The 25,009-nt window shown below is 38.5% G+C and overlaps 1 protein-coding gene across 9 annotated transcripts in view; it reads right to left on the reverse strand.

The window, feature by feature from the left end:
• The window catches only part of NPHP1 (nephrocystin 1), a 105,033-nt gene that overhangs the window by 72,776 nt on the left and 7,248 nt on the right, over nucleotides 1–25,009 (reverse strand). For 6 of the 9 annotated variants that reach the window (XR_003794886.1, XM_029231810.1, XM_029231811.1 and 3 more), the window contains 9 exons: nucleotides 24,578–24,651; nucleotides 16,253–16,313; nucleotides 15,045–15,169; nucleotides 7,441–7,600; nucleotides 7,026–7,127; nucleotides 3,422–3,522; nucleotides 3,050–3,092; nucleotides 1,976–2,063; nucleotides 398–492 (listed from right to left, as the gene is read on the reverse strand). Coding sequence is in view for 8 of the 9 variants with exons in the window: in XM_029231810.1 (XP_029087643.1) it covers nucleotides 398–492; nucleotides 1,976–2,063; nucleotides 3,050–3,092; nucleotides 3,422–3,522; nucleotides 7,026–7,127; nucleotides 7,441–7,600; nucleotides 15,045–15,169; nucleotides 16,253–16,313; nucleotides 24,578–24,651 (849 nt within the window). In the remaining variant the exon portion in view is untranslated. Of the gene's footprint in view, nucleotides 1–397; nucleotides 493–1,975; nucleotides 2,064–3,049; nucleotides 3,093–3,421; nucleotides 3,523–7,025; nucleotides 7,128–7,440; nucleotides 7,601–7,799; nucleotides 9,106–15,044; nucleotides 15,170–16,252; nucleotides 16,314–24,577; nucleotides 24,652–25,009 lie in introns of those variants that run through there. The other 3 variants (XM_029231812.1, XM_029231816.1, XM_029231817.1) reach the window with 2 other exon arrangements.

Genomic DNA, 25,009 nt, shown 5'->3' on the forward strand with positions numbered 1-25,009 from the left:
ACTAAGTTATCATCATGTGTCAGGCACTGTTCTAAGCCCTTTACACATTCAGTGCAATTCTCATAATAACCCTATGTTGGAAGTATTACTACTATTTTTCCCTTTTTACAGATGAAAAAATTGAGGCAAAGAATGATTAAGATTGATACCTAGTATTATTTCCTTTGTAACAATGGGAGAAGAGAGCAGTGGAGAAGAGAAACAAGATAACGTCAAGGTAACAGACCCAAGTTCTGTCTCAGCCATGAAACTGTCACTAAGTGTTTCAAAATTACAACGTGGAGACAATTTTTTTTTGTTTTTTTATAATGCATTAATCAATTTACGTTACCTGTATATTTGCAACCATGACAAAATCTGGAAAATTTATAATTTTACTGACAGTAACCATACTTACAGAGCCCGTTTTAGCATCCCACATTAGATCTTTGAAGGCCAGTTGTGAAGTAGTGAGCTCTGGTTGTAAGAAGTAACTTGCTCGAAATTGATTCCCTGCAAAAATAATTGTTCCTTTATTTTCTTACAAAGAACGAATGAAATTCAAAACCCCAAATTCATGATGTTATGGTACAAACTTAGGAAGCAGACATCGAAAATGTTTACTAGAAACTTGCTTCCTAAGACAGACATACCAACAGAGATAAGAACAACAGCAGGAAATGTAAGGATAGAAGCACATGAGAGCTGATCTTAAAGTGGCTTTAGGAAAGATCTTAAAGACTTTTAGGCCAGTAACATGCCCCATGATGAAGATGATCCATTCAAATATTTTTGTAAAATGCAGAAAATCTGTGAACACTTTTTAGATATTTTAGAAAAAGTATATAATCATTAATTTTACTTCTTAACACAAAAGCATTTTAATACTGTTCTTCCATACTCGTGTCATGACGAATACCTATTACAAAATCATTTACTCACCCAAGAACTCATTTTTGAGTTCCTACTCTGCCAGGTGCTACGCTGGGAACTGGAAACATAAACGTGAATCAGAGAAATATGGCCCCTGCCCTCATTAGCTTACACTTCAGTGGGGGAAACTGTTACAAAAAATAAGTAGACAAAAGACAAAATAATTATAAGCTGACTTAGACTTATAAAGGGTGCTCAAGTGAATGGGAGTAGGAGGGCCTACATGGAAGGTGTCTCTGGGAATGTACCCTAAGACCCAAAGCATGAGAAGTGGGGAATTCCCTGGCGGTCCAGTGGTTAGGACTCTACAAGGGCCCGGGTTTGACCCCTGGTCGGGGAACTAAGATCCTGCAAGCTGCACAGCACAGCCCAAAACAATAAGAATAATAAATAGATAAATAAATAAATAAAAAGAGATTTATAATAAAAAACAAAAATAAAACAAAGCATGCGAAGGAGCTGGGTGTTCAGGGAGGGCTGAGAAGAGCCTCCCGACAGAGAAGCCTCAAAGCAGCCCCTCCACAGATAACTCAGCAGCTCAGGGTATACAGGGGAGCCTCCCCACAACATTATTCCTCTTTAAAATGAGCTTATGAACAAATGTTGCCAAGTACAGGGCAATCCAAGAATGAATAAGGAAACAGAAACAGCGAATAGGGAAAACTCTTTGGAAAAGTCTCACTGTGAGGAAAAGCAGAGAAAGGGAGGCTTCATCCAGAATGGGACAGGGTTGCGGGGAGCTGGTCCATAAAGGTGGGAGGTTTTAGGTTTGCTAGGACTACTGATGAGGGAATCAGCCAGTGGGGCAGGGGAGAGCAGGCTGAAGATACAGGAAAGGGTTGATCAAAGAGTCGTGTTTTTGAAATAATGGAAGGGGGCTTGGCCTCTGATAGGATCAGGGCTCCTTCCTCCTTCACAAGCAAGATGAAGGAAAAGATGAGTGTCCAAGAGATGTGAGATGTTACAACTTTTTCAATGACTTGCTTTGGCTGTGCCAGAAAAATTAGATGTAAACCGTGACCGCTTAACTAAAAGTCTGTGGTGGCTGATGGACACCTGTTACCTTCCTCCAGAAGCTGGAAGAGGGTGGAAGGCCTGAACCCGGCAGGAATAGCTCCCATCGTGGTCAGTACGTCAACGGTGTTAATCTGCTGAAGAGAGTAAAACAAAAATTTGCTTGGTTTCATTCATGTTTCCTCACCTCTAGGATACTCTCTCTTTATCACTGTAGCAACTACAACCCCCGAAAAGAAAAATACAAATGTACAGACTTTAGCGGAAGAATATAGCAATTTAACCCCCAATTCCTGAGAAGACGCCATTGCTGAATCCTGGCCTTTCCTGAGGACCTAAGCCCCATGCAGTGCCCAGAGGGCTGAGCTCTGTGCTCCAGACCTGCTGCTTCCTGCATGGCCCCCATCAAAATGGCCTGTCCTGCTCCACAAAGTACTGCCCTGTCACAGAAGAGTTGATATCGTAAACTGATATGCACTGAAGAATTAATGGCTTTTTTGTACACTATATGTACATACACACACTCACACACACACACACACACACATGCACACATGTGCATGTCCACGTAAGTGATACGTAGGGTAAAAAAGGCAGAAAGGATATATTTACTAAATGGTTAGTGATGATTACTTATGGAAGGAGTGGATTTTCATTTTGTTATGCAACTTTTTAAATGATAGGATTATTGATAGTTTCTTACTTTTTCTTTTTTTTTTTTGGTTGCACCCCGTGGCATGTCTTAGTTCCCCGACCAGGGATCAAACCCATGCCCCCTACATTGGAAGTGTGGAGTCTCAACCACTGGACCACCAGGGAAGTCCCAAGTTTCTTACTTTTTTGAGCTTTTTGGAATTTTTTAATATTAACAAAATTTAACAACTGTCTTTACCCAAATGATAGAAAATTCAAGCAGAATCAATGAGAGACATTTCCAAGCCCTCATAGGCATAGGCTTACTAAACCAGAAATATGTTTTAATGCTCTGTGCATTCCATGCTCTGTATCCTGCTTAAGATCCAATGCTTTCATTTAGAGTTTCCATCCTGTTTTGAATCTGAACTCTTATCAGAGCTATTAGGTAACAAAACGAGGCATCATTAATAAGACAGGAGATACCAACCTCTGAGATGGCTTTTCGGACAGCACTCCAATGAGAATCGGTTCTAGGGAGAAACGGTAGCTAGGTGAGTGTGCAGAAAGTTTATGCCTATTCACTCAATTAGGGAAGTTCATTAATCAAAGAACAAAGTATATCATTGTAACTTCTCAAAACCTAAAGGAGTCTACCCGAAACTAAGCATAATATCATGGGCTAACAATAATCACCAAGTTAAAGTTGTAATGGTCTTAAGCAAACAGTAATATGAAAAGCCCTGCTCCCAAACTATAAGCTGTTTCCATTTCAAGAAATTCTTGAATTACGTATAATAGTAAAAATAAACAAATAAAATGTTTCCTAAACCTACTTTGATGTCCCCTCACACCTTTTTACCTTTGTTTAACTTCTGCTCCTTCTGCCGTTTCATCCCCTACCTCTACATCTTCTTCACTGCCTTCTTCACTAGACTCCGGGCCTTCTTCTTTATTATAGGGCTGAAAAATTATTGAAATATGAAGCACTTTTTACCTAATGCAAAAATCAACCAATAAACGTACTTTCAGAAAGGCTCAAGTGTAGATAGGGATTTAGTATATGATGGGCATATAAAAAATCAGTGGAAAAAGATTTCAGTACATGGTTGATAATGTCACTATATGAAAAAATTACAATGACAGAGGCAGAGAACAAGTTTAATAAAAATAAATGCCAGATGGGACTTATACAAATGAAAAAAAAAAAGAAAAGACAAAAAAGCAAAAAGAACTATAGAAGTGTTAGAAGAAAATATTTTTTCTTTTTTTTGGCCACGCCACATGGCATGTGGATCTTAGTTCCCAAACCAGGGATCAAACCTGCACGCCCTGCAGTGGAAGTGTGGAGTCTTAACCACTGGACCTCCAGGGAAGTCCCCGAAGAAAATAATCTTGAGATTCGAAAGCCCTTTCCAGTCATGATACCAAAACCATGTAACTTTGATTTAACTACATAAAAAATAAAACATGGCTGAAAGTCAACAAAGAAGATATCTGCCACAAGTTTCTAAGGGTTGATATCCTTATCATCAAGATATGACAAAAACTCTTATAAATCAATACAATTTTCAAAAATCCCTTACAAAAATGAACTGAAAAGGCAATTTACAAAGAAGAAATAGAAATGGTCATAAAGCAAATGAAATCATGCTCAACCTCACTAGCAGTACAATAAATGCAAATAAAAAACAATAATGAGCCTTTTGGGTGTTTCTGGTCTATCACACTGGCAAAAAGATTGATGACAACCATCACTGGCAAATGTGTAGACAAACAAGCACTCTCGGCTGCTGGAGATGGGAGTCCAAATAGGCATAACTTTCCTAAAAGGAAAAATGGCAAATTCAATCAAAATACAAAGGTGTAAACCCTCTGCACCAGCAATGAGAATTCAGGAATTTATTTAAGGGGAATAACCAGACAGTCTACAAGGTATATGTACAGACTGATCACAACACAGGGTCTTCTTTTCTAACAGAATCCCTGAATATAGCAGTGAATCAGCTAAAAGACTACATTTTCCAAGCCCTCCTTGCAGGTAGGTGTTGTCAAGAAACTAAATTCTGGCCAAGGAGATATAACTGGAAGTTTTTTGTGTAACTTCCAAGAAACCTTTAAAAGACTGCAACTCATGCCTTTTGACTTCTTCTTCCCCTTTCCTCTTTCACTGCTTGGAATTGTTAATAACGAAAGATCTAGCAGCCAACCTAAGCTAAAGAGATAACAACCCTAGGAAGAGCTGCTCGCACCTACCCACAGGGTAAAATATTAGATAGGGCCCTACCATTCCTTGACTGCCCATCTCCACACTTCCTCCACACACAAGAGAAATATGCTTCTACCTTATTTAGACCACTATTTTGGAGCTCTTCTGTAACTCATAGCGGAAGCTAATCTTACCTTCTTTGCAATGTCATTTATAGTTATTATAGGTTGGAAACCTAAATGTCCATCTAAATGAGACTGGAATACTATGCTACCATTGAAACAGATGACCCAGAACTGAGCTGGGCAATAGGGCAGGCACTCACCACCTGTGCCTACTGACACTTGAAATGTGACCAGTCTAAACTGAGATGTGCTATTTAAGTGTAAAATACACACTAGAATTTGAAGACTTAGCATTAAAAAAAAAGAAAGGATTTTAAAATATTGATTATACGTTAAAATGAGATAATATGTTTGATATATTGGATAAAATAAATTATTAAAAATAATGTCACCGGGCTTCCCTGGTGGTGCAGTGGTTAAGAATCCGTCTGTCAATGCAGGCGACACGGGTTCGATCCCTGGTCCAGGAAGATCCCACATACCGCGGAGCAACTAAGCTCGTGTGCCACAACTACTGAGCCTGCGCTCTAGAGCCTGCAAGCCACAACTACTGAGCCCGTGTGCCACAACTACTGAAGCCTGCGTGCCTAGAGCCTGTGCTCCGCAACAAGAGAAGCCACTGCAATGAGAAGCCCGCACACCGCAATGAAGAGTAGCCCCCACTTGCCACAACTAAAGAAAGCCCGCGCGCAGCAATGAAGACCCAACACAGCCAAAAATAAACAAATTAACTAAAAAAAAAATTAATAATGTCACCTGTTTCCCTTTACTTTTAAAAAATGTGTGTGGTATAATAAAAATGCATATTTGGTCTTTATGCCAGTCCTTGGCACAGAGTTCCTAAAACTCTTAGAATTTCCTGAGTGACAGGAGTGTCTTCTGTTATTCATAACAAGCCCCTTTCAAACATACTTGAGTTTATGCTCATGAGGTCATGGCTTGGGGAGGGGTGGGTGCTGGTGGCCAGAGGAACCAGTGATTAGAAGGTGGAAACTTTTAGTGCCCCCCACCCCCTCACCTTCAGGGAGGGAAAAGGAGCTAGAGATTGAATTTAATCACTGACGGCCAATGATTCGATCAATCGTGTCTATGTAATGAAACCTCCCAAAAATCCCTAAAAGACAGGGTTTAGGGAGCTTCTGGGTTGGCCATCACTTGAAGTGCTGGCAGGGTGGTTCCAGGAGCACATGGAAGAACCAGGTCCCACTCCCTCCCTCTCCCAATACCTTGCCCTGTGCACCTCTTCCATTTGGCTGTTCCTGAACTATATCCTTTATAATGAACTGGGAAGCAAAAGTGAGGTGTTTCCTGAGATCTGTGGTCCCTCTAGCAAATTATTGAACCTGAGGAAAGGTGTGGGAACTTCCAAGTTTAGAGCCGGTCACACAGAAGCACAGCTAGCCCCGGGGACTTGTGACGGGCATCTGAAGTGGGGCAGTCTTACGGGACTGAGCCCTTACCTTGTGGAGGTCTGTGCTAACTCCAGGAGCTAGTGTCAGAATTGAACTGAATTGTTGGATACCTGGTTGGTTTCAAAGAATCAGTGTGGAAAAACAACATGTATTTGGTGTCAGAAAAGAAACACACAGTTGCTGTTAGAAGTGGTGCGAAGAAAAACAAGACAGCTCAGTGTCGTTACTAGAAAATTTTAAATTACATTTGTGGTTTGCATTATATTTCTATTGGACAGCACTGATCTATATATATTGGCACAGAAAATGACCATGCTATATTATGAAATGTGAAAGAAATAGGCCATAAACATGCATATATAGTATGTCCACATCTTAGTAAAGGATCATATATTTGTGGAAGTTAACACAAAGTTAACTGTGGTTTTGTTTCACAACAAATAATAAATACCTATTAATTTTTATGATCAACATTAATCCACAGAACATCTTCATTGTGGGATAACATTCTAGGGCTCAGCTACATAAGAGCACTTCACAGGTCTCCAGAACTATAATACACAGTATTTTTCCTATGCTCTGTCCCTCTAAAATTGAGGCAAATTCTATATCCTAAGTCATTCACTAGTCAATTGATCAAAGATTACATCTTAGTGTTTTCTTATGAATGAAAAAACGTCTTGAAGAAGAAAAAGGAAAGAATAAACAAAAAAGACTAACCTCCAAGTACGTTCTGGGAATAAGACCTTTGTTTCCTTTGGCATTCTTAGCCATCCACCAACCATCAGGGTTTTTTTCAATTATAAGGAGAATTTCCCCTTTCTTAAAGAAAATAAAAGTAAAAATTTTTAAATTAAAATTTACCCCTAAATTCAGAATTATCAACATGAAAACTATTTTCAAAAACAGAAGAGCGTCTACTCTTTTTACCATTTTACTACCAGGTAACTTTGATAACAGAATTTCGCCTGACTACCGCTTGTAAATCTTAATTATCACTTATTTTATTTAAACAGATTGAGTCTTTAAAAAGTTAATACCAGGAATATCTAATCCAGGAATACAGGTAGAGTTTTCTTACTACGTTAGGTACGAAAATTTATCCTTCAGTTAGCTTCCAGTCTGTTTCTACTACCTTAAATGTAAGGTCTCCGACTTGCTGAGCCATAAAATCTCCAATAGCAACGTATTCTCCACTTGCGGCCTCTTCATCTTCTTCTTCTTCTTCTTCTTCTTCTTCTTCATCTTCTTCAGCAGAACTGTCATCGTCCTCTCCTTCAGTAAGAGCCGCAGTTCTGCAAAAAATAATTCTTTGACAAGGGTCACCTGAAATAACGTATAAGAACAGATCCAGATCGAGTACGAGTATAACTTCTACATATAGAACTGGCCTATATTTGGAAGTGGCAAATAAAGGGAAAGTGCACCTAAGTTTCTACCATCTAGCAAAGAATATGTGACCGAGGAACTGGGAGTGATGAGGAGTTAATATACCTGAGGAACGTACGTGACCTGGTGAAGCATGTGCTGGACTGGAGGCCAAGAGACTTGCACTGAAATCTTGGATTCATCCATTCAGCAGACACTGCTTGAGCATTATTGTACAGTGATTAGAGCACGGGCTCGGAGTTTAAGTTCTGGTTCTATCTCCTTCTCACTGAGTGACCTTGGATAGGTTTCTTTTAATCTCCCCATTTCTCATTGGTAAAGTGGAGATAATAAGAGAACCTGCCTCATAAGGTCATCATGAAGATGAGAGGAGTTACAAACTTGCTAAGTGTTTACAACAGTGTCTGCAGGCTTTCAATAAAAGTCGGCGATGATTGATGATGATATATGTCAGGTTCCATGTCAGACACAGTAGATACAGAGAAAAACGAGACACAATTCCCTGTCCTCAAGGAGGACAATGAAACAATCTATCAGACGGATAAGTACTATATAGTTCAACAGATAAGTACTATATAGTTCAACAGTTTACCTGCAGTAGAGGTAAACACAGGATACTAAGGAAGCACACAAGAGAGACACCTAACCTCGACTGCATGGGTGGAGATCAGAAAGCCTTAGAATTAGGTCTTGAGGGATGAGTTGGAATTAATCAGGTAAAAGGGGAGTAGAAAGATATGGAAGGGAGTGGAGAAAGGAGGCTCAAGCTCAGGGAACCTCAAGTAGCTCACGAGTGGTAGGACGAGGCTTGGGAGAAATAAGCAAGAGATAAGATTGAAAAGAGGTGAGCAGAACGCAGCCCATGTGAGCTTTACCTCTAAAGGTGTTCCTTAAAAATGAAGGAAGGGAAAGGCATGATCTGATCTGCACTTCAGGAAGTTGATCAGGCTGTCAACGTGGGCAAGAGATTGGAAGAAGGGCTAAAGGGAAAGATGGCTGTTAACAGTGAGACATGAAACAGTTTAAACTAAGAATTAGGGATGAAGAGAAAGGTGTTTGGGAAAGATACTGAGGAGGGAAGAGAGAGGAGCTAAAATACTAGCTTGGATAAGTCGTTAAGTCTCCCTGAGCTTTATTTCTTCATTCAACATTCAGCATTTACTGGGCACCTACTGTGTGACAGACACTATGTGCTAGGGGTGTAACAATGAACAAAATAGAGGTCTTTGCTGTCCTAACGCTTACATTAGAGAAGCTTATCTTAAAATGGGATAACAGGGGCTTCCCTGGTGGCACAGTGGTTAAGAATCTTCCTGCCAATGCAGGGGACACGGGTTCGAGCCCTGGTCCAGGAAGATCCTACGTGCCGTGGAGCAACTAAGCCTGTGCGCCACAACTACTGAGCCTGTGCTCTAGAGCCTGTGAGCCACAACTACTGAAGCCCGTGCACCTAGAGCCCGTGCTCCACAAGAGAAGCCACCACAATGAGAAACCCACGCACCACAATGAAGAGTAACCCCCACTTGCCACAACTAGAGAAAGCCCACACGCAGCAACGAAGACCCAATGCAGCCAAAATTAAATAAATGAAATAAATTTTTAAAAATAAGAAAAAAAATAAAATGGGATAACAATACTTTGATGCAAATGGACACTGCTAACCATAAAACTAGCCAAATAGACCCAAATGGCTCTTCTTTATTATGCTAATACAGTAAATTTCAATTAGTGATTTTTCAATGTCAAATTAACCTTGCATTCTAGAATAAATCCCACTCAGTCATGATGTACTGTCATTTTTATATGCCCTGGATTCTATTTGCTAACATTTTATATTGAGTTTGTGCATTCATTTATGAAGGCCTTGTATTTTTCTTATAATACTCTTACCAGGTTTTGATATTGAAGTTATCTAGCACTCATAAAATGATTTGGGAAATGTTTCTTTTTCAATTCTCTAGAAAGATTTTATAATACTGGTATTATTTCTTACTTAAATGCAGAAATTTATCAGTGAAGCAACCTGAGAGTTTATTCTGTGGAAAGGTTTTAATTATATATTCAACTTCTTTAGTAGATATTTTGGTAGTATTATTAAGATTTTCTATTCATCTTGTGTAAATTGAGTATTTTATTTTTCAAGGAACTTATTTTATCTAAATTTTCAAATTTATTGGCATGAAGATGTTCATAGTGTCTTCATGGTACCTTTTAAATTTCTGTAGACTCTGTAGTGATTAGTTTTCTTCCCTGTTTTATTGTTGTTGTTTTCCTTCTCTTTCTCTTTTCTTAACCAGTCTTGCTTGGAATTTACCCATTTAATTAACTTTTCCAAAGAACCAACTTTGGGTTTATTGATTTTATCTACTGTATGTCTGTTTATTATTCACTGTCTTCTGCTCTTTATTATTTCCTTACTTCTATTTTTCTTGGGTTTAATTTGTTATTCTTCTTCTGGCTTCTTAGGTTGGAAACTTCAGTAATTAATTTCCAACTTTTCTAAACTATGCATTTGAAGTCATAAATTTCCCTCTAAACACTGCTTTAGCTGCAGCCCACAGTTGTATTTTATTATCATTCAGAATATTTTAAGATTTCCATTGTAATATTTCCTTTGACCCTTAGGTTACATAGAAGTATGTGACTTAATTTGCAAACATTTGGAGACTTTTTTCTGTCATTTGAGTTTTTAAAAAAATTGATATATAATTGACATATACCATTGTATTAGCTTTAGATTGTCACTGAGTTTTAACGTAATTCCAAGTCATCAGACTAGACACTACATGATACCAATCCTTTGACATTTGTTGACAATTGCTTTATGGCCCATTATGATTCATTTTGGTTAATGTTATACATGCACTTGGAAGAGAGGTGTATTATCTAGTTGGATACAGCATTCTACAAATATATTTTTAATTAGGTAAAGGTGGTTAAGGTTTGTGGATTATATAGCTCTCCTTCAGTGCTAACAATTTTTACTTTATACGTTGTAAAGCTATGTTATTAGGTGTCTACACATTAGGGATAATTTTTTTCTATTGAATTGATGCTTTTACTATTATAAGATGTATTTATCTATTAAATTACTTTTGACCTTAAAGTCTTCTCTGCCTGATACTACTATAGCTGCATCACCTTTGTTTTCGTCAGGGTTAACATGGAATACCTTTTACTAATCTTTTACTTGCAACCTACCTATGCTGTTTTAAATGGCCATAAAGCACAAGAAGGTTGTGATGTGCCCTAATGGAGAAAATAAGTGTGTTAGATTTCTTCAGGCATGAATTATAGGGCTGTTGGCTGTGAGTTCAATGTTAATGAATCAGTAACATACATTAAATAAGGTATCTTTAAACAGAAACACACATAAAACAAGGACATGTTTTACTCAGGTTTCAAAAAAAACTGTGACCAGAGCCTCACAGGAACCTAGCTGTGTATTTTCCCTAGAAGCCATGGTTTAGTATTCACCTATTCAGTATTTGCAGCTACTTTATGGAACATAACCACAGCAAATAATGAGAATTGACTATATATTATAAATTCTTCAATATATATTTTGCTTTACACAATCAAGTGTTCTCTAAAGACATTTAGAAAAGAAGAAATAGGCTTTTCTATTTACCCACATACTGGTGCTCTTCATTCCTTCTTGCAAATACAGGTTTCCTGTGGGATCATTTCCTTCTTGCCTAAAGGACTTCCTTTAGCAAATTTCTCAGCACTTGTTTGACAAATTTTCTCAGCTTTTGTCTGTCTGAAAATGTCTTTATTCTACTTTAATTTCTGAAAGACACTTTTGCTGTACACAGAATTCTGGGTTGATAGATTTTTTTTCTTTCAACTCTTTTATGATGTCACTGCATTATCTTCTGACCTGTATTTTTTCTAACAAGATGTCAACTTTAACTTGAACTGTTGTTTGCCTGTACATATGTTTATTTCCCTGACTGCTTTTAAGATTTTCTATTATTTTTAGTTTTCAGCAGTTTAACTCTGATGCATCTATGTGTAGTTTTCCTTATATTTATGGTTTGGGGTTGCCTGAGGTTCTTGGACCAGTGAATTGATAACTTTTTTAGATCTCAATTTAAAAACGTATTGAAATATTTCTTGTGCTCCATTCTCTCTCTCCTCTCCTTCTGGGACTTCAATTTACACATATGCTATAACTTATGACCATGTCCCAGATCTTTCTCACATTTTGTTCTGTTCTTTTCATTCTTTTTTCTTTCTGTGCATGAGTTTGAAAGTTTTTCATTGCTCAGTCTTTGGGCTCACTGATCTTTTCCTCTATTGTATCCAGTCTTGTGTTAAACCATCCAACTTTTTTTCTTTTCATATATTGTTTTTTAGTTTCAGAATTTCCATTTTGGTCGGTATTAGTTTCCATTTCTCTGCTTAAGATTCCTCTCTAATCAAGCAATCTGCCCATCTCCCTTAACATATTGAAAATAGTTGATTTATAGCTCTGGTTTGCTAATTCTCACATCTGGGTCATCTAGACTTCCAATGATTATTTTTTCTCTTTATTATAAGACATTTTCACCTTTTTGAAGCTATATATTGAACCAGATTTAGAAAGTCCTCAGCCGTTATTCCATCAGATATTATATTTTGCAGTTGTAGAATGTTCATTTGGTTATTTTCTACATTTGAGTTCTCCTAAAATATGCCATGCTTTTTCCATTCCATCCATCTTTTCTTCTATTTTCAACATATTAATCATACATATTATTCAGAAATCCTTGTCAGCTTACTCTACTATCTGGCTCAGATTTGGCTCTGCTTTTATTGACTTTCACTGCTTAATTATGATTTACTTCCCCTTTTTTTTTGCATTTCCAATCATTTTTTAAAAATTACTAGACATTGTGGATAATACATTTAGAGACTTTGGATTATGTGGTCATCCTTTAAAGAGTGTTGAATTTTGTTCTGTTATACAGTTAAATGATCTTGTTCCTGTTAAGGTCTGATTTTAGGCTTTGTTGGAAAAGATTTACTTCAGTTTTTTTTTTTTGCGGTACGCGGGCCCTCTCACTGCTGTGGCCTCTCCCGCTGCGGAGCACAGGCTCCGGACGTGCAGGCTCAGCAGCCATGGCTCACGGGCCCAGCCGCTCCGTGGCACGTGGGATCCTCCCGGACCGGGGCACGAACCCATGTCCCCTGCATCAGCAGGCAGACTCTCTACCACTGCGCCACCAAGGAAGCCCTACTTCAGTTTTGTCTGTATTCCAAGATCACAGTTCTTAATATTAGGGTGTTTTCCTTACTCCTAGGGCAGAGGCCTTATGTGATCTCCAACTAAATGCCTGAAGCATTCACCAAGGTATCTTTACTCCAGCTAGGTACAAACTCGAATATTTTTCCAGGGTTCTGTGGCCTCCAGAATCTTTTAAGCTCTCAGTCTCCCAGCAGGCGCTTTCCACCAGGCCTTCTGGAATCATGCTCTGTGTAGCCCAGGAGTCCATTTAGATTTCTGCAGTTGTCTCTCTGCAACTCTTTTCTATCTCTCCACTCTCTCCACAAGTACCAGCAGCCTTAGCAAGTCCAGAATTTTATCTCTGCCTCCTCAGCCCGGTGAGACTGCAGCTCCCGGTTTGGGATTCCTGCACCACCGCCCATAAACTAACTCCAGGAAGAGGGTCTGGGTAAATGCAGGACTCAGCTCGTGTCTCCCTGTATTAACGACATCAACCCTGCTTGGTTGATGTTTAACGAGTTCAAACAGCCATTTTGTATATTTTGTCCAGATTTTACAGTGTTTATGGTAGGAAGGGTAAGTCCAATACCAGCCACTTTTGTCATTCTCAGTACTGGAAATCAATGGAAATTCTAGAATCCTTGCATCTATATTCTTTAGCATTTTTTCCCAGGATACAGTGTAAAAGTACAGGAACAGCATTTGAAGAGTCTAAATAGTTGACTTTTTCCTTTTTTCTTCCTATGAATTGGGTTTGTTTATACTATCAAGTTTTCTTTCCATTTTACAAAGGCTATTATTAACATCCACTCCAGCAGGAAAAGAATGCGTTTCTGCTTCCAATTTTTAAAGAATATTTATAAAAGGAGTAAATAAATATGCAAATAGACAATCCAAATAATTTTCTTTTTACACATCAACACTGACATTAAAGGCATGATCCTTATTTTCTTTTTTTAAAAAATTTTTAATAAATTTATTTATTTTTGGCTATGTTGGGTCTTTGTTGCTGCGCGTAGGCTTTCTCTAGTTGTGGCAAGCGGGGGCTACTCTTCATTGCGGTGCGTGGGCTTCTCATTGCAGTGGCTTCTCTTGTTGCGGAGCATGGGCTCTAGGTGTGCGGGCTCAGTAGTTGTGGCTTGCGGGCTCTAGAGTGCGGGCTCAGTAGTTGTGGTGCATGGGCTCAGCTGCTCCACAGCATGTGGGATCCTCCCGGACCAGGGCTCGAACCTGTGTCCCCTGCATTGGCAGGCATATTCTTAACCACTGCGCCACGAGGGAAGCCCATGATCCTTCTTTTCTTTTTTTTTTTTTTTAATATATTTATTTAGTTTGTTTATTTTTGGCTGCACTGTGTCTTCGAGGCTGTGCATAGGCTTTTTCTAGTTGCGGTGAGCAGGGGCTACTCTTGGTTGCAGTGCGTGGGCTTCTCACTGTGGTGGCTTCTCTTGTTGCAGAGCACAGGCTCTAGGCACGCGGGCTCAGCAGTTGTGGCTCGTGGGCTCTAGAGCACAGGTTCAGTAGTTGTGGCACATGGGCTTAGTTGCTCTGCGGCATGTGGGACCTTCCCAGACCAGGGCTCAAACCCGTGTCCCCTGCATTGGCAGGCGAATTCTTTTTTTTTTTTTTGCAGTACGCGGGCCTCTCACTGTTGTGGCCTCTCGCATTGCGGAGCACAGGCTCCGGACGCGCAGGCTCAGCGGCCATGGCTCACGGGCCTAGCTGTTCTGCGGCATGTGGGATCTTCCCGGACCGGGGCACAAACCCGTGTCCCCTGCATCGGCAGGCGGACTCTTAACCACTGCGCCACCAGGGAAGCCCTGCAGGCGGATTCTTAACCACTGCACCACCAGGGAAGCCCGATCCTTATTTTCTAACATCTGTTTATTTAGCTCTTCCGATCTCTGTTTTGTTTCCCCAACTAGCTTATAACTTACCTGAGAGCAGAGATTATGGCTTCTACTTCTTTACATCTCTCATGGGATCTCACACTTTCTATTATACACAATAAATAAATGTTGACTAATTGTACTGTTACTGCCATTTGTTTTTATCTATATATGACTTTATTCTGAGTCAAACATTAAAACTGTTGGTGACAATATCTGAAAGAAAGAAAGGAAGGAAGGGAGCATTACTCAGCGACATTTTCTCTACTTATGGACACAGCAAGTTCCTGCAGTTGCTGGGTAAGCTTATCCAAAAGATTGTGTTCCTCCTCTTTCTTCTGATTGTAACTCCCAACAGGGGCAGGTTCATCAGCCTATGAGAGAATATAAGTCTATTTCACTAAAAAAATAAAAATAAAAATTTCAGTTTCCGATTACATTTATGTTAAAAGTAAAAAACTCCAATAAGCGCTATAAGACAAAGCAAATATTGATACGAGACTATGCCTACCTTAGAGAAATAACTTTAAAAGAAATGTAGATTATTATGTTGGAATGCAAACCAAATGACAAAATAAATGTATACCTCCTATTTTTTTGTTTTGTTTTCTTGCTTGGTATTGCAGTCCCTCTATAGTCAGTAAGGGACAGGTTCCAGACAGAGGAATGAGTCGAAAACACAAGTGCCAAGTCCAAGTTCTGCCACTTACTGGCAGTGAGACACTGGGAAAGCTGCTTCACCTTTGGAAGCCTCAGTTTCCTCATTTGTGAAACAGGAATAGTCAGGTTTTCAAATTTAGGGTCAGTCTGCCTGCAGAATTACAGTTTTGTGTCACTGGAGAAATGCAGAAGAGACACTCAGTGACCCCTTGTCTCAGATGCAGTAAAGGAGATCCACATACAGGCAGGCAGATGACTTTCAAATGCCTTCCACCCTAAATGCTCTGTGAGTCTCTGGCCCGGACACCTAGCTGAAGCTCAGGCTCATATTAAAAGAGGAAATCCTGATGGGAACTGCCCAGAGTAAACTCTAGTTTGCCCTGTTTCTGCAGAGTCACCAATATCAGGGCTGCCACGTGATATAAGAAGTTTCTCTACCACTTACCCTCAGGGCCAGATTATATACTCTCCCCACAATGTAATTAAAATGAAAACAACTCTAAACTGTAAAACATAAAACTTCCACAATGCAAAAATAAAAATAGCTCCTTCCAGGTTTTTCTGAGTCCTCAATGCTGGGTGAGTTCATTAAAGCTGAACTTTTACCAGGATTTGGAGCCCTGTCTTTTCTGCTCCCAAGCACATTCAGTAAGCCCATCGGGCAGGTCAGCACTGACCACAGTTACACTTCATAACTTATGTGAACCCAGGAACTTACCCCTCTAATGAACTTCCACTTAACAAAATATTTGGGTAAAAACGGAATTTTTTTTAACATGATTAACCATAATACTTACTTTGCTTAATTTTTGAAGAGTATTTTTATTTTCATCTATTGCCTGTTTTAACTGGATACATCTAAATTTTAAAAAAGAAACAAAATATTGATTTTTTAATTGTCAGAACAAAAAGCTATTTTATAAAATCATACATAAGTCTTTAAGCAGGTAAAGCAATTTCTTTTTTTTTTTTTTTTTAGCAAGCATCTGCCATTTTTTTGTTTTTTTAATTAATTTATTGATTTATTTTTGGCTGTGTGGGGTCTTCGTTTCTGTGCGAGGGCTTTCTCTAGTTGTGGCGAGCGGGGGCCACTCTTCATCGTGGTGCACGGGCCTCTCACTGTCGCAGCCTCTCTTGTTGCGGAGCACAGGCTCCAGATGCGCAGGTTCAGTACTTGTGGCTCACGGGCCTAGTTGCTCTGCGGCATGTGGGATCTTCCCAGACCAGGGCTCAAACCCGTATCCCCTGCATTGGCAGGCAGATTCTCAACCACTGCGCCACCAGGGAAGCCCAGGTAAGGCAATTTCTATTGCATGAATGATGTTTAAAAATTCATGTAAATGCCTTTCCATCCATTAGCTTGGGTGATGCTCATAGTCAAGATCTCAGGTATGAGGTATGATAACCAGAACTCAGAAAACTTCAGTGACTCTGGGCTTCAGTTTCCTATCTCTAAAATAAGGAAAGCACTGGACTTTAAAAATGCTTCTCCAGCTCTAAAATTCCATAAACCTAGGATGCAACCAAGATGACAAAACTAATAATGATAATAACAGCTAAAATTTATTTTTTGCATCACAAATACTGCTAAGCATCACCTCATTTGAGTCTCATAACAATCCTCACTCCAGTTGAAGAAAGTGAGGTTCTGAAAAGTGACCAGAGCTAGTCAGAGGGAGAGTAACCATGTGAAGGCAGAGTTTAGGATTCTACAGCTGGCCTCTCCCCACAACAGCACACTCCCCTTGTGAACATGGCCCATCCATATGGGTACAGTGTTTTAGATATTTCATGGACAGCTCATATAATCTGGCTTAAGTCTTAGACACCCAAATTAGAAGTATGAAAACGACCGAGTTTGGGGTTAGTGGAGGCAAACTATTATATATAGAATGGATAAACAACAAGGTCCTACAGCATAGCACAGGGAACTATATTCAGTATCCTGAGATAAACCATAAAGGAAAAGAATATAAAGAAGAATGTATATGTAGGTATAACTGAATCACTTTGCTGTACAGCAGAAATTAACACAACACTGTAACTCAACTGTACTTCAATTTAAAAAAAGAGAGAGAAAAAAATGACTGAAAATGGGCTACAGCTAGTTATGAGTTTTCAAAAATCAAATGTTTTCTCCACCAATAACCTGAAAAAGTCATTATTTTTTATGCTGAGTTATTTTTTTTTCTTCCAGAGACTCATAAAATGAAATAAGCAGTGAAAAGGGGGACAAAAATCCTTCGTGAAAGAGGCAGAAAAGACAAGTAGAAACATCAACCTGCAGCTCACCCTGCTAGTTATCTACCCCAAAGCCCTTCTGCCACCCTCCTCCATGCTGGCATGCTTGGCCTTCCACTGACACGCAAGTGATCAGCCTCCACTGCAGGTAGGGTGCGTGTATGGCCCAGCACTGGCCAATGATACATAAAAGAAATGTGTTGGGCAGTTCCTCCCATTTTATTCTCCCTGATGGAGCAGGTAAAGAACCATCATCCTTTCTGCTTTTAGGTAATGATGACTGGGGACTTTGTAATGGTATGCAGGGCTGTCACTGACAAGCTGAAGATGACCGAGCAAAATGACAGGAAGGGCTGGTCCTTGAGACCTTATAAACACAACAGTAGAAGAACCCATGGCAACTCTCTAGAATAATCAGCTTAGTCCCTCATTCTTAAAAAAAAAGATAATCCAAGGACCATTGGGCATAATGAAGAAAACTAGCAACATAGAAGATAAAATTTAAGGCTAACCAAAAGTAAAAAAATCTGAGCCCAGAGGAACCAAAGACAACTCAGAGAACAGAAAAGAACTTTAAAAAAAAACACAACTCCCAATCATGGAAGTATTAATGAGATAACCTAAAAACAGGAACGCAATGCTAGAAAAAAGAAAAATTAAAGAACAAGGAAAAACACTTGTAAATTAACAATACAGCTGCTGAAATAAAACATCCACGGAAAAGTTAAAAGAAAAAGTTGGCTGCTCTCGCCTTCTGAGATGGCCCACACTCCGTGGAGTGTGTTTCTCTCTAAATAAATCCACTTCTTACCTATCACTTTGTCTCTCACTGAATTCTTTCTGCGATGAGACATCAAGAACCTGAGCTTCATTAAGTCCTGAGACCAGGTGTGTGATCTCAGTTAAAAGACCGTGGGTTCAAGTCCCAATCTGGGTTTTGGCTGGGTCTGAGACCCAGCCCATGGGTTCAAATCCCAATCTGAGTTGCACGGTTTCAGACGGTTTGAGGAAAAGGAACACTGAGAAAGGCTTGTGCAAGGTCAGGATTGGCTAAGATAAGACTGAATTTAGGGACTTCTCTGGCGGTCCAGTGGTTAGGACTCTACACTTCTACTGCAGGAGGCACGGGTTTGATCCCTGGTCAGGGAATTAAGATCCCGCAAGCCAAAAAAAAAAAAAAAAAAAATGTGTCAAGAGAACGTCTCAGGCATAAACAAAAAAACAAAGAAACAAAAACTAGTGGGGAGAGACCTAGAGGAAAATTCCAGGATGTTCAATACCTGACTCAAAGGTGTTTCAGGAAGAAACAAACAGAAGTAAAAAAATTATCTTTTAGTAAAAGAAACTCTCCCAGAGCTCATGAGAGACAAGTTTTCAGACTGAAAAGACCCCTTGAGTGTTGAGAAGAATTAAAACAACACCTAAATACACCGTGACAAAATTTCAAAACACCAAGGCTGAGGAGAAAAGCCTCAAACAGAGATCAATTACAAAGGAATGACCATGAAACTTGTCAGCATCACTGGGTGTAAAGGAACCAGACAATGTCTTCAAAGGTTTAAGTAGAAAATTTTTTTACTCCATATCTACCCAATTATTAATCAAACATAAGGGCTGAATGTTTTTTCCAGACATGCAAATATCAATGTGTATTTTAAAATGACTGTGAGGGGATCTTTTTATACACAGAGAAGACTATTACTTGGGTATAAAAATAATTATTAGCTTATTAAAATAAAATTTAAAAATCTAGTTTTCCCTGGGACTTCAATTCAGCATATAACTCTTATTCTATTTTAAAATCTAGTAAAGCAAGTACAATTACCTTCCCTTTTTCTTTCATTATTGTTTGATTAATTCAACTTGAGGTAAATTCCTCAAATAATCAATCCTACTAATGAAGGTAGTTAATTAAATTCCCACATCTTAAAATTCATTTAAATTTTATTTTGCTTTTAAGCACTCTGCCTGACTTAAGTAAAATTTTTTCAAATGTTCTAATGAATCATTTAAACTAGCAGCACAAATCTCACATCCATTTGAATGTTATAAATTCTTTAAATACCTAAAGCATACAGATTATTTTAATGATGTCCTAAACTTACTACAAAAGTAATAATAGTCTAATTTGATTTAGTTCACCATGTCTATGTAATTTTAAACTCTAGTTAATTTTAAACTCTCCCAAGGATTAAAAAGAAAATTCAAAACAAAACAAAAAACAATCATCCATCATGAGAACAGTTTTCCCATCTCAAGAGAGCTAAGGTCACCATCCCAAGCAAGGCAGAATTGCTAATAGACAGAGACTTCTGACCGGTCACAGGATCTGGGGCTACATAGGCCAAGGACTTACCACAATTTGGCCTACGCCACTGATGTTCACTCTGAGCTGTTTTTATAGTTGCTGTCACAATAGCCAAGTCCATAACCTGCAGGCTTAGGTTGTTTGCTCTTAGACCCAAATTATAACATGACATAGTTCTTGCATTTGATTCAAATGGACCAAAGGCTGCAACTCCACTGAGACTGTAGTGAAGTTCCTTCTCTTGCTTAACTAAATTCTGCATTTCTTGGACAAGTTTCTAGAAACATACAGCCCACCAAAACGGAATCAAAAAGAGCTAGATAATTTGAACAGACCAATCACTAGAAGTGAAATAGAATCTATAATTTTAATAACTCCCTGCAAACAAAAGTCCAGGACCAAATGGCTTCACTGGGGAGTTCTACCAAGCATACAAAAAGAACTATACTGATCCTTCTCAAACTCTTCCAAAAGACTGAAGAGGAGGGAACACTCCCAAAGTCATTCTATGAAACCACCATCACCCTGATACCAAAATGAGACAAGGATAACACCAAAAAAGAAAATTACTGGCCAATATCTTTGATGAACATAGATACAAAAATTCTTAACAAAATATTAGCAAACCGAATCCAACAACACATAAAGAAGATCATACACCATGATCAAGTTGTCAGGGTCACACAGATGGTTCAACATATGCAAATCAATGTGAAACACCACCACAACAAAAGAAAAGACAAAAACCACATGATCATCTCAATCGATGCAGAAAAAGCATTTGATAAAATTCAACATTCATTCATGATAAAAACTCTTACCAAGGAACTTCCCTGGTGGTGCAGTGGTTAAGAATCTACCTGCCAATGCAGGGGACATGGGCTCGATCCCTGGTCTAGGAAGATCCCACATGCTGCGGAGCAACTAAGCCCGTGCACCACAACTACTGAGCCTGAGCTCTAGAACCTGCGAGCCACAACTACAGAGCCCATGAGCTGCAACGAGTGAGCCCACATGCCACAACTACTGAGCCTGTGTGCTGCAACTACCGAAGCCTGCACGCCTAGTGCCCGTGCTCCACAACAGGAGAAGCCACCAAAATGAGAAGCCCATGCACTGCAACAAAGAGTAGCCCCCCCACTCACCGCAACTAGAGAACGCCCGCACGCAGCAACGAAGACCCAACGCAGCCAAAAGTAAATAATAAATAAATAAAATTTAAAAAAAACCTCTTACCAAAATGGGTATAGAGGAAACATATCTCAACATAATAAAAGCTACTTATGACAAACCCACAGCCAACATAATACTCAATGGTGAAAAGCTGACAGCCTTCCCACTAAAATCTGGAACAAGACAAGGATGCCCACTCTCACCACTTCTATTCAACTAGTATTAGAAGTCCTAGCCACAACAATCAGACAAGAAAAAGAAATAAAACGTATCCAGATTGAAAGAGGTAAAATTGCCATTATATGCAGATGACATGATATTATATATAGAAAACCTTTAAAGACTCCACACAAAAACTACTAGAACTGATAAAGAAATTCAGCAAGGTAGCAGGATACGAGATTAACATACAGAAATCAGTTGCATTTCTTTACACTAATGATGAAATATCAGAAACGGAAAATGAAAAAAAAAAAAATATATCCGAAAGGAAAGTAAAAAAAAAATATCCCTTTTAAAATCACATCAAAAGGGACTCCCCTGGTAGTGCAGTGGTTAAGAATCCACCTGCCAATGCAGGGCACACGGGTTTGAGCCCTGGTCCTGGAAGATCCCACATGCCACAGAGCAACTAAACCCATGCGCCACAACTACTGAGCCTGCGCTCTAGAGCCTGTGAGCCACAACTACTGAGCCCACATGCCACAACTACTGAAGCCCATGTGCCTAGAGCCCGAGCTCTGCAGCAAGAGAAGCCACCACGATGAGAAGCCTGTGCGTTGCAAAAACGAGTAGACCCCGCTCGCCACAACTAGAGAAAGCCCACGCGCACCAACGAAGACCCAATAAGGGGAAGACCCAATGCAGCCAAAAATAAATAAATAAATTTATTTTTTTTTTAAAATCACATCGAAAATATAATAAAATACTTAGGAATAAACCTGAGTAAGGAGGTGAAAGACTTATGCTGAGAACTGTAAAACACTGATAAAGGAAACTGAAGATGATTCAAAGAAATAGAAAGAATTAATGTTATTAATTGGACTGGAGGAATTAATATTGGATTAGATTGGAAGAATTACTATTATTAAAATGACCATACTACCCAAAGCAATCTACAGATTTAATGTAATTCCTATCAAATTACCTATGACGTTTTTCACAGAACTAGAACAAGTAATCCTAAAATGTATATGGAACCATAAAAGACCCAGAATTGCCAAAGCAATCCTGAGGAAAAAGAACAAAGCAGGAGGCTTAACCCTCCCAGGCTTCAGACAATACTACAAAGCTACAGTAATCAAAACAGCATGGTACTGGCACAAAAACAGACATATGGGTCAATGGAACAGAATAGAGAGCCCAGAAATAAACCCACACACCTACGGTCAATTAATCTTCAATGAAGGAGGCAAGAATATACAATGGAGAAAAGACAGTCTCTTCAGCAAGTGGTATTGGGAAAGCTGGACAGCTGCATGTAAATCAATGAAGTTAGACCATACACTCACAATGTACACAAAAATAAACTCAAAATGGCTTAAAGACTTAAATATAAGACATAGAACCACAAAACTCCTGGAAGAGAACATAGGCAAAACATTCTCTGACATAAATTGTAGCAATGTTTTCTTAGGTCAGTCTCCCAAGGCAATAGAAATAAAAGCAAAAATAAACAAATGGGACCTAATCAAACTTACAAGCTTTTCCACAGAAAAGGAAACCATAAACAAAACAAAATGACAGCCTATGGACTGGGAGAAAATATTTGCAAATGATGCAACCAACAAGGGCTTAATTTCCAAAATATACATACAGCTCATACAACTCAGTAACAGAAAAACAAACAACCCAATCAAAAAATGGGCAGAAGACCTAAATAGACATTTTTCCAAAGATATACAGATGGCCAACAGGCACATGAAAAGATGTTCAAAATCACTAATTATTAGAGAAATGAAAATCAAAACTACAATGAGGTACCACCTCACACTGGTCAGAATGGCCATTATTAAAAAGTCTACAAAAAAACAAATGCTGGAGAGGGTATGGAGAAAAGGGAACCCTCCTACACTGTTGGTGGGAATGTAAATTGGTGCAGCCACTATGGAAAACAGTATGGAGGTTCCTCAAAAAAGTAAAAATAAAGCTGCCCTATGATCCAGCAATCCCACTCCTGGGCATATATCCAGACAAAACTCTAATTCGAAAAGATATGTGCATCCCTCTGTTCACAGCAGCACTATTTACAACAGCCAAGGCATGGAAGCAACCTAAATGTCCATCAACAGATGAATGGATACAGAAGATGTCTTATATATATATATATATATATATACACACACACACACACACACACACACACACACACACACGCACACACACACACAGTGGAACACTACTCAGCCACAAAAAAGAATGAAATACTGCCATTTGCAGCAACATGATGAACCTAGAGATTATCATATTAAGTAAGTCAGAAAGAGAAAGAAAAATACCATAAGATAACACTTATATGTGGAATCTAAAATATAACACAAATGAACTTATCAATGAAACAGAAACTGACTCACAGCCATAGAGAACAGACTTTTGGTTGCCAAGGGAGGGGTGGGGGTGTGGGGGAGGGATGGATTGGGAGTTTGGGATTAGCAGATGCAAACTATTCTATATAGGATGGATAAACAACAAGGTCCTACTGCATAGCACAGGGAACTATATTCAATATCCTGTGATAAACCATAATGGAAAGAATATGAAAAAGAACACATATATATATATATATATATATATATATATATATGCACACATACACATATATACGTATAACTGAACCACTTTGTTGTACACCAGTAACTAACACAACATTGTAAGTCAACTATACTTGAATTTAATTAATTAATTATATCTATAAATTCTGCATTTATCTTAAAACATTTTTATTGCCTTCCCACTTTAATGTCTTATAGCTAAGTAGTGTTAGACATATTAACTAACCACTGTGAGCCTTAATTTTCTCATCTATATTAATGAGTACCTCAAAATGTTATTGTAAAAATTAATTAAAAAGTTTTTAGAGCATGGACCACACTGCTTGGTACATACAGAGTACAAAATAGATGTAAGCTGCCCCTTTTTAACATTTGTAATTCTATATTTAATCTTATCATTCCAACATTTCGACTAGGTAGACATAGATAATTGTAGGAAATACTGTAAAATACATTTTGGAAAATTTCATTCATTGTTACCTCAATATTATTTCCCATTATTATTTTGTCTTTTTAGAAATGTTATTAATTAAAAAAAGAAATAATTCCTCAATTTCTATGCTGTAAATACTGCTCACTGAAATGTAAGTACAGTCCCTACAAAGCTAACATAATTTCATATGCTTTACCTTTGGTAAATATCTCGTCTTTTACTGGCTTCTAGAGCGCCTTTCAATCGACTCTCAGAAAGCAAATCATCAACCTACAATAAATGGAGACTGTTTAAAGTATCATATTGTTAAACGCCATATAACCTTAGAAAATAAAATTTTAATTCTTTTTTCCCAATATTTTATAATGAATACTTTTAAATATACAATAAAGTTGAAAGAACATCCAAATACCCACCACCTAGATTCTACCATTAACATTTTACTATACTTTTATGACACATCTATTCATCAATTCATCTTATTTTTTATGTATTTCAAAGTAAACTACAATCATCAGTATATTTCCCCTTAATACACCAATGGGTATCACTAACTAGAGTTCAATATTTGGTGTAAAATTTACATACAAATGAAATGCACAAATCTTAAGTATACATTTACTGAGTT

Source organism: Monodon monoceros, unplaced genomic scaffold (genome assembly GCF_005190385.1).
Source record: "Monodon monoceros isolate NGI ecotype Baffin Bay Population unplaced genomic scaffold, NGI_Narwhal_1 Super_Scaffold_19, whole genome shotgun sequence".
Classification (NCBI taxonomy): Eukaryota; Metazoa; Chordata; class Mammalia; order Artiodactyla; family Monodontidae; genus Monodon; species Monodon monoceros.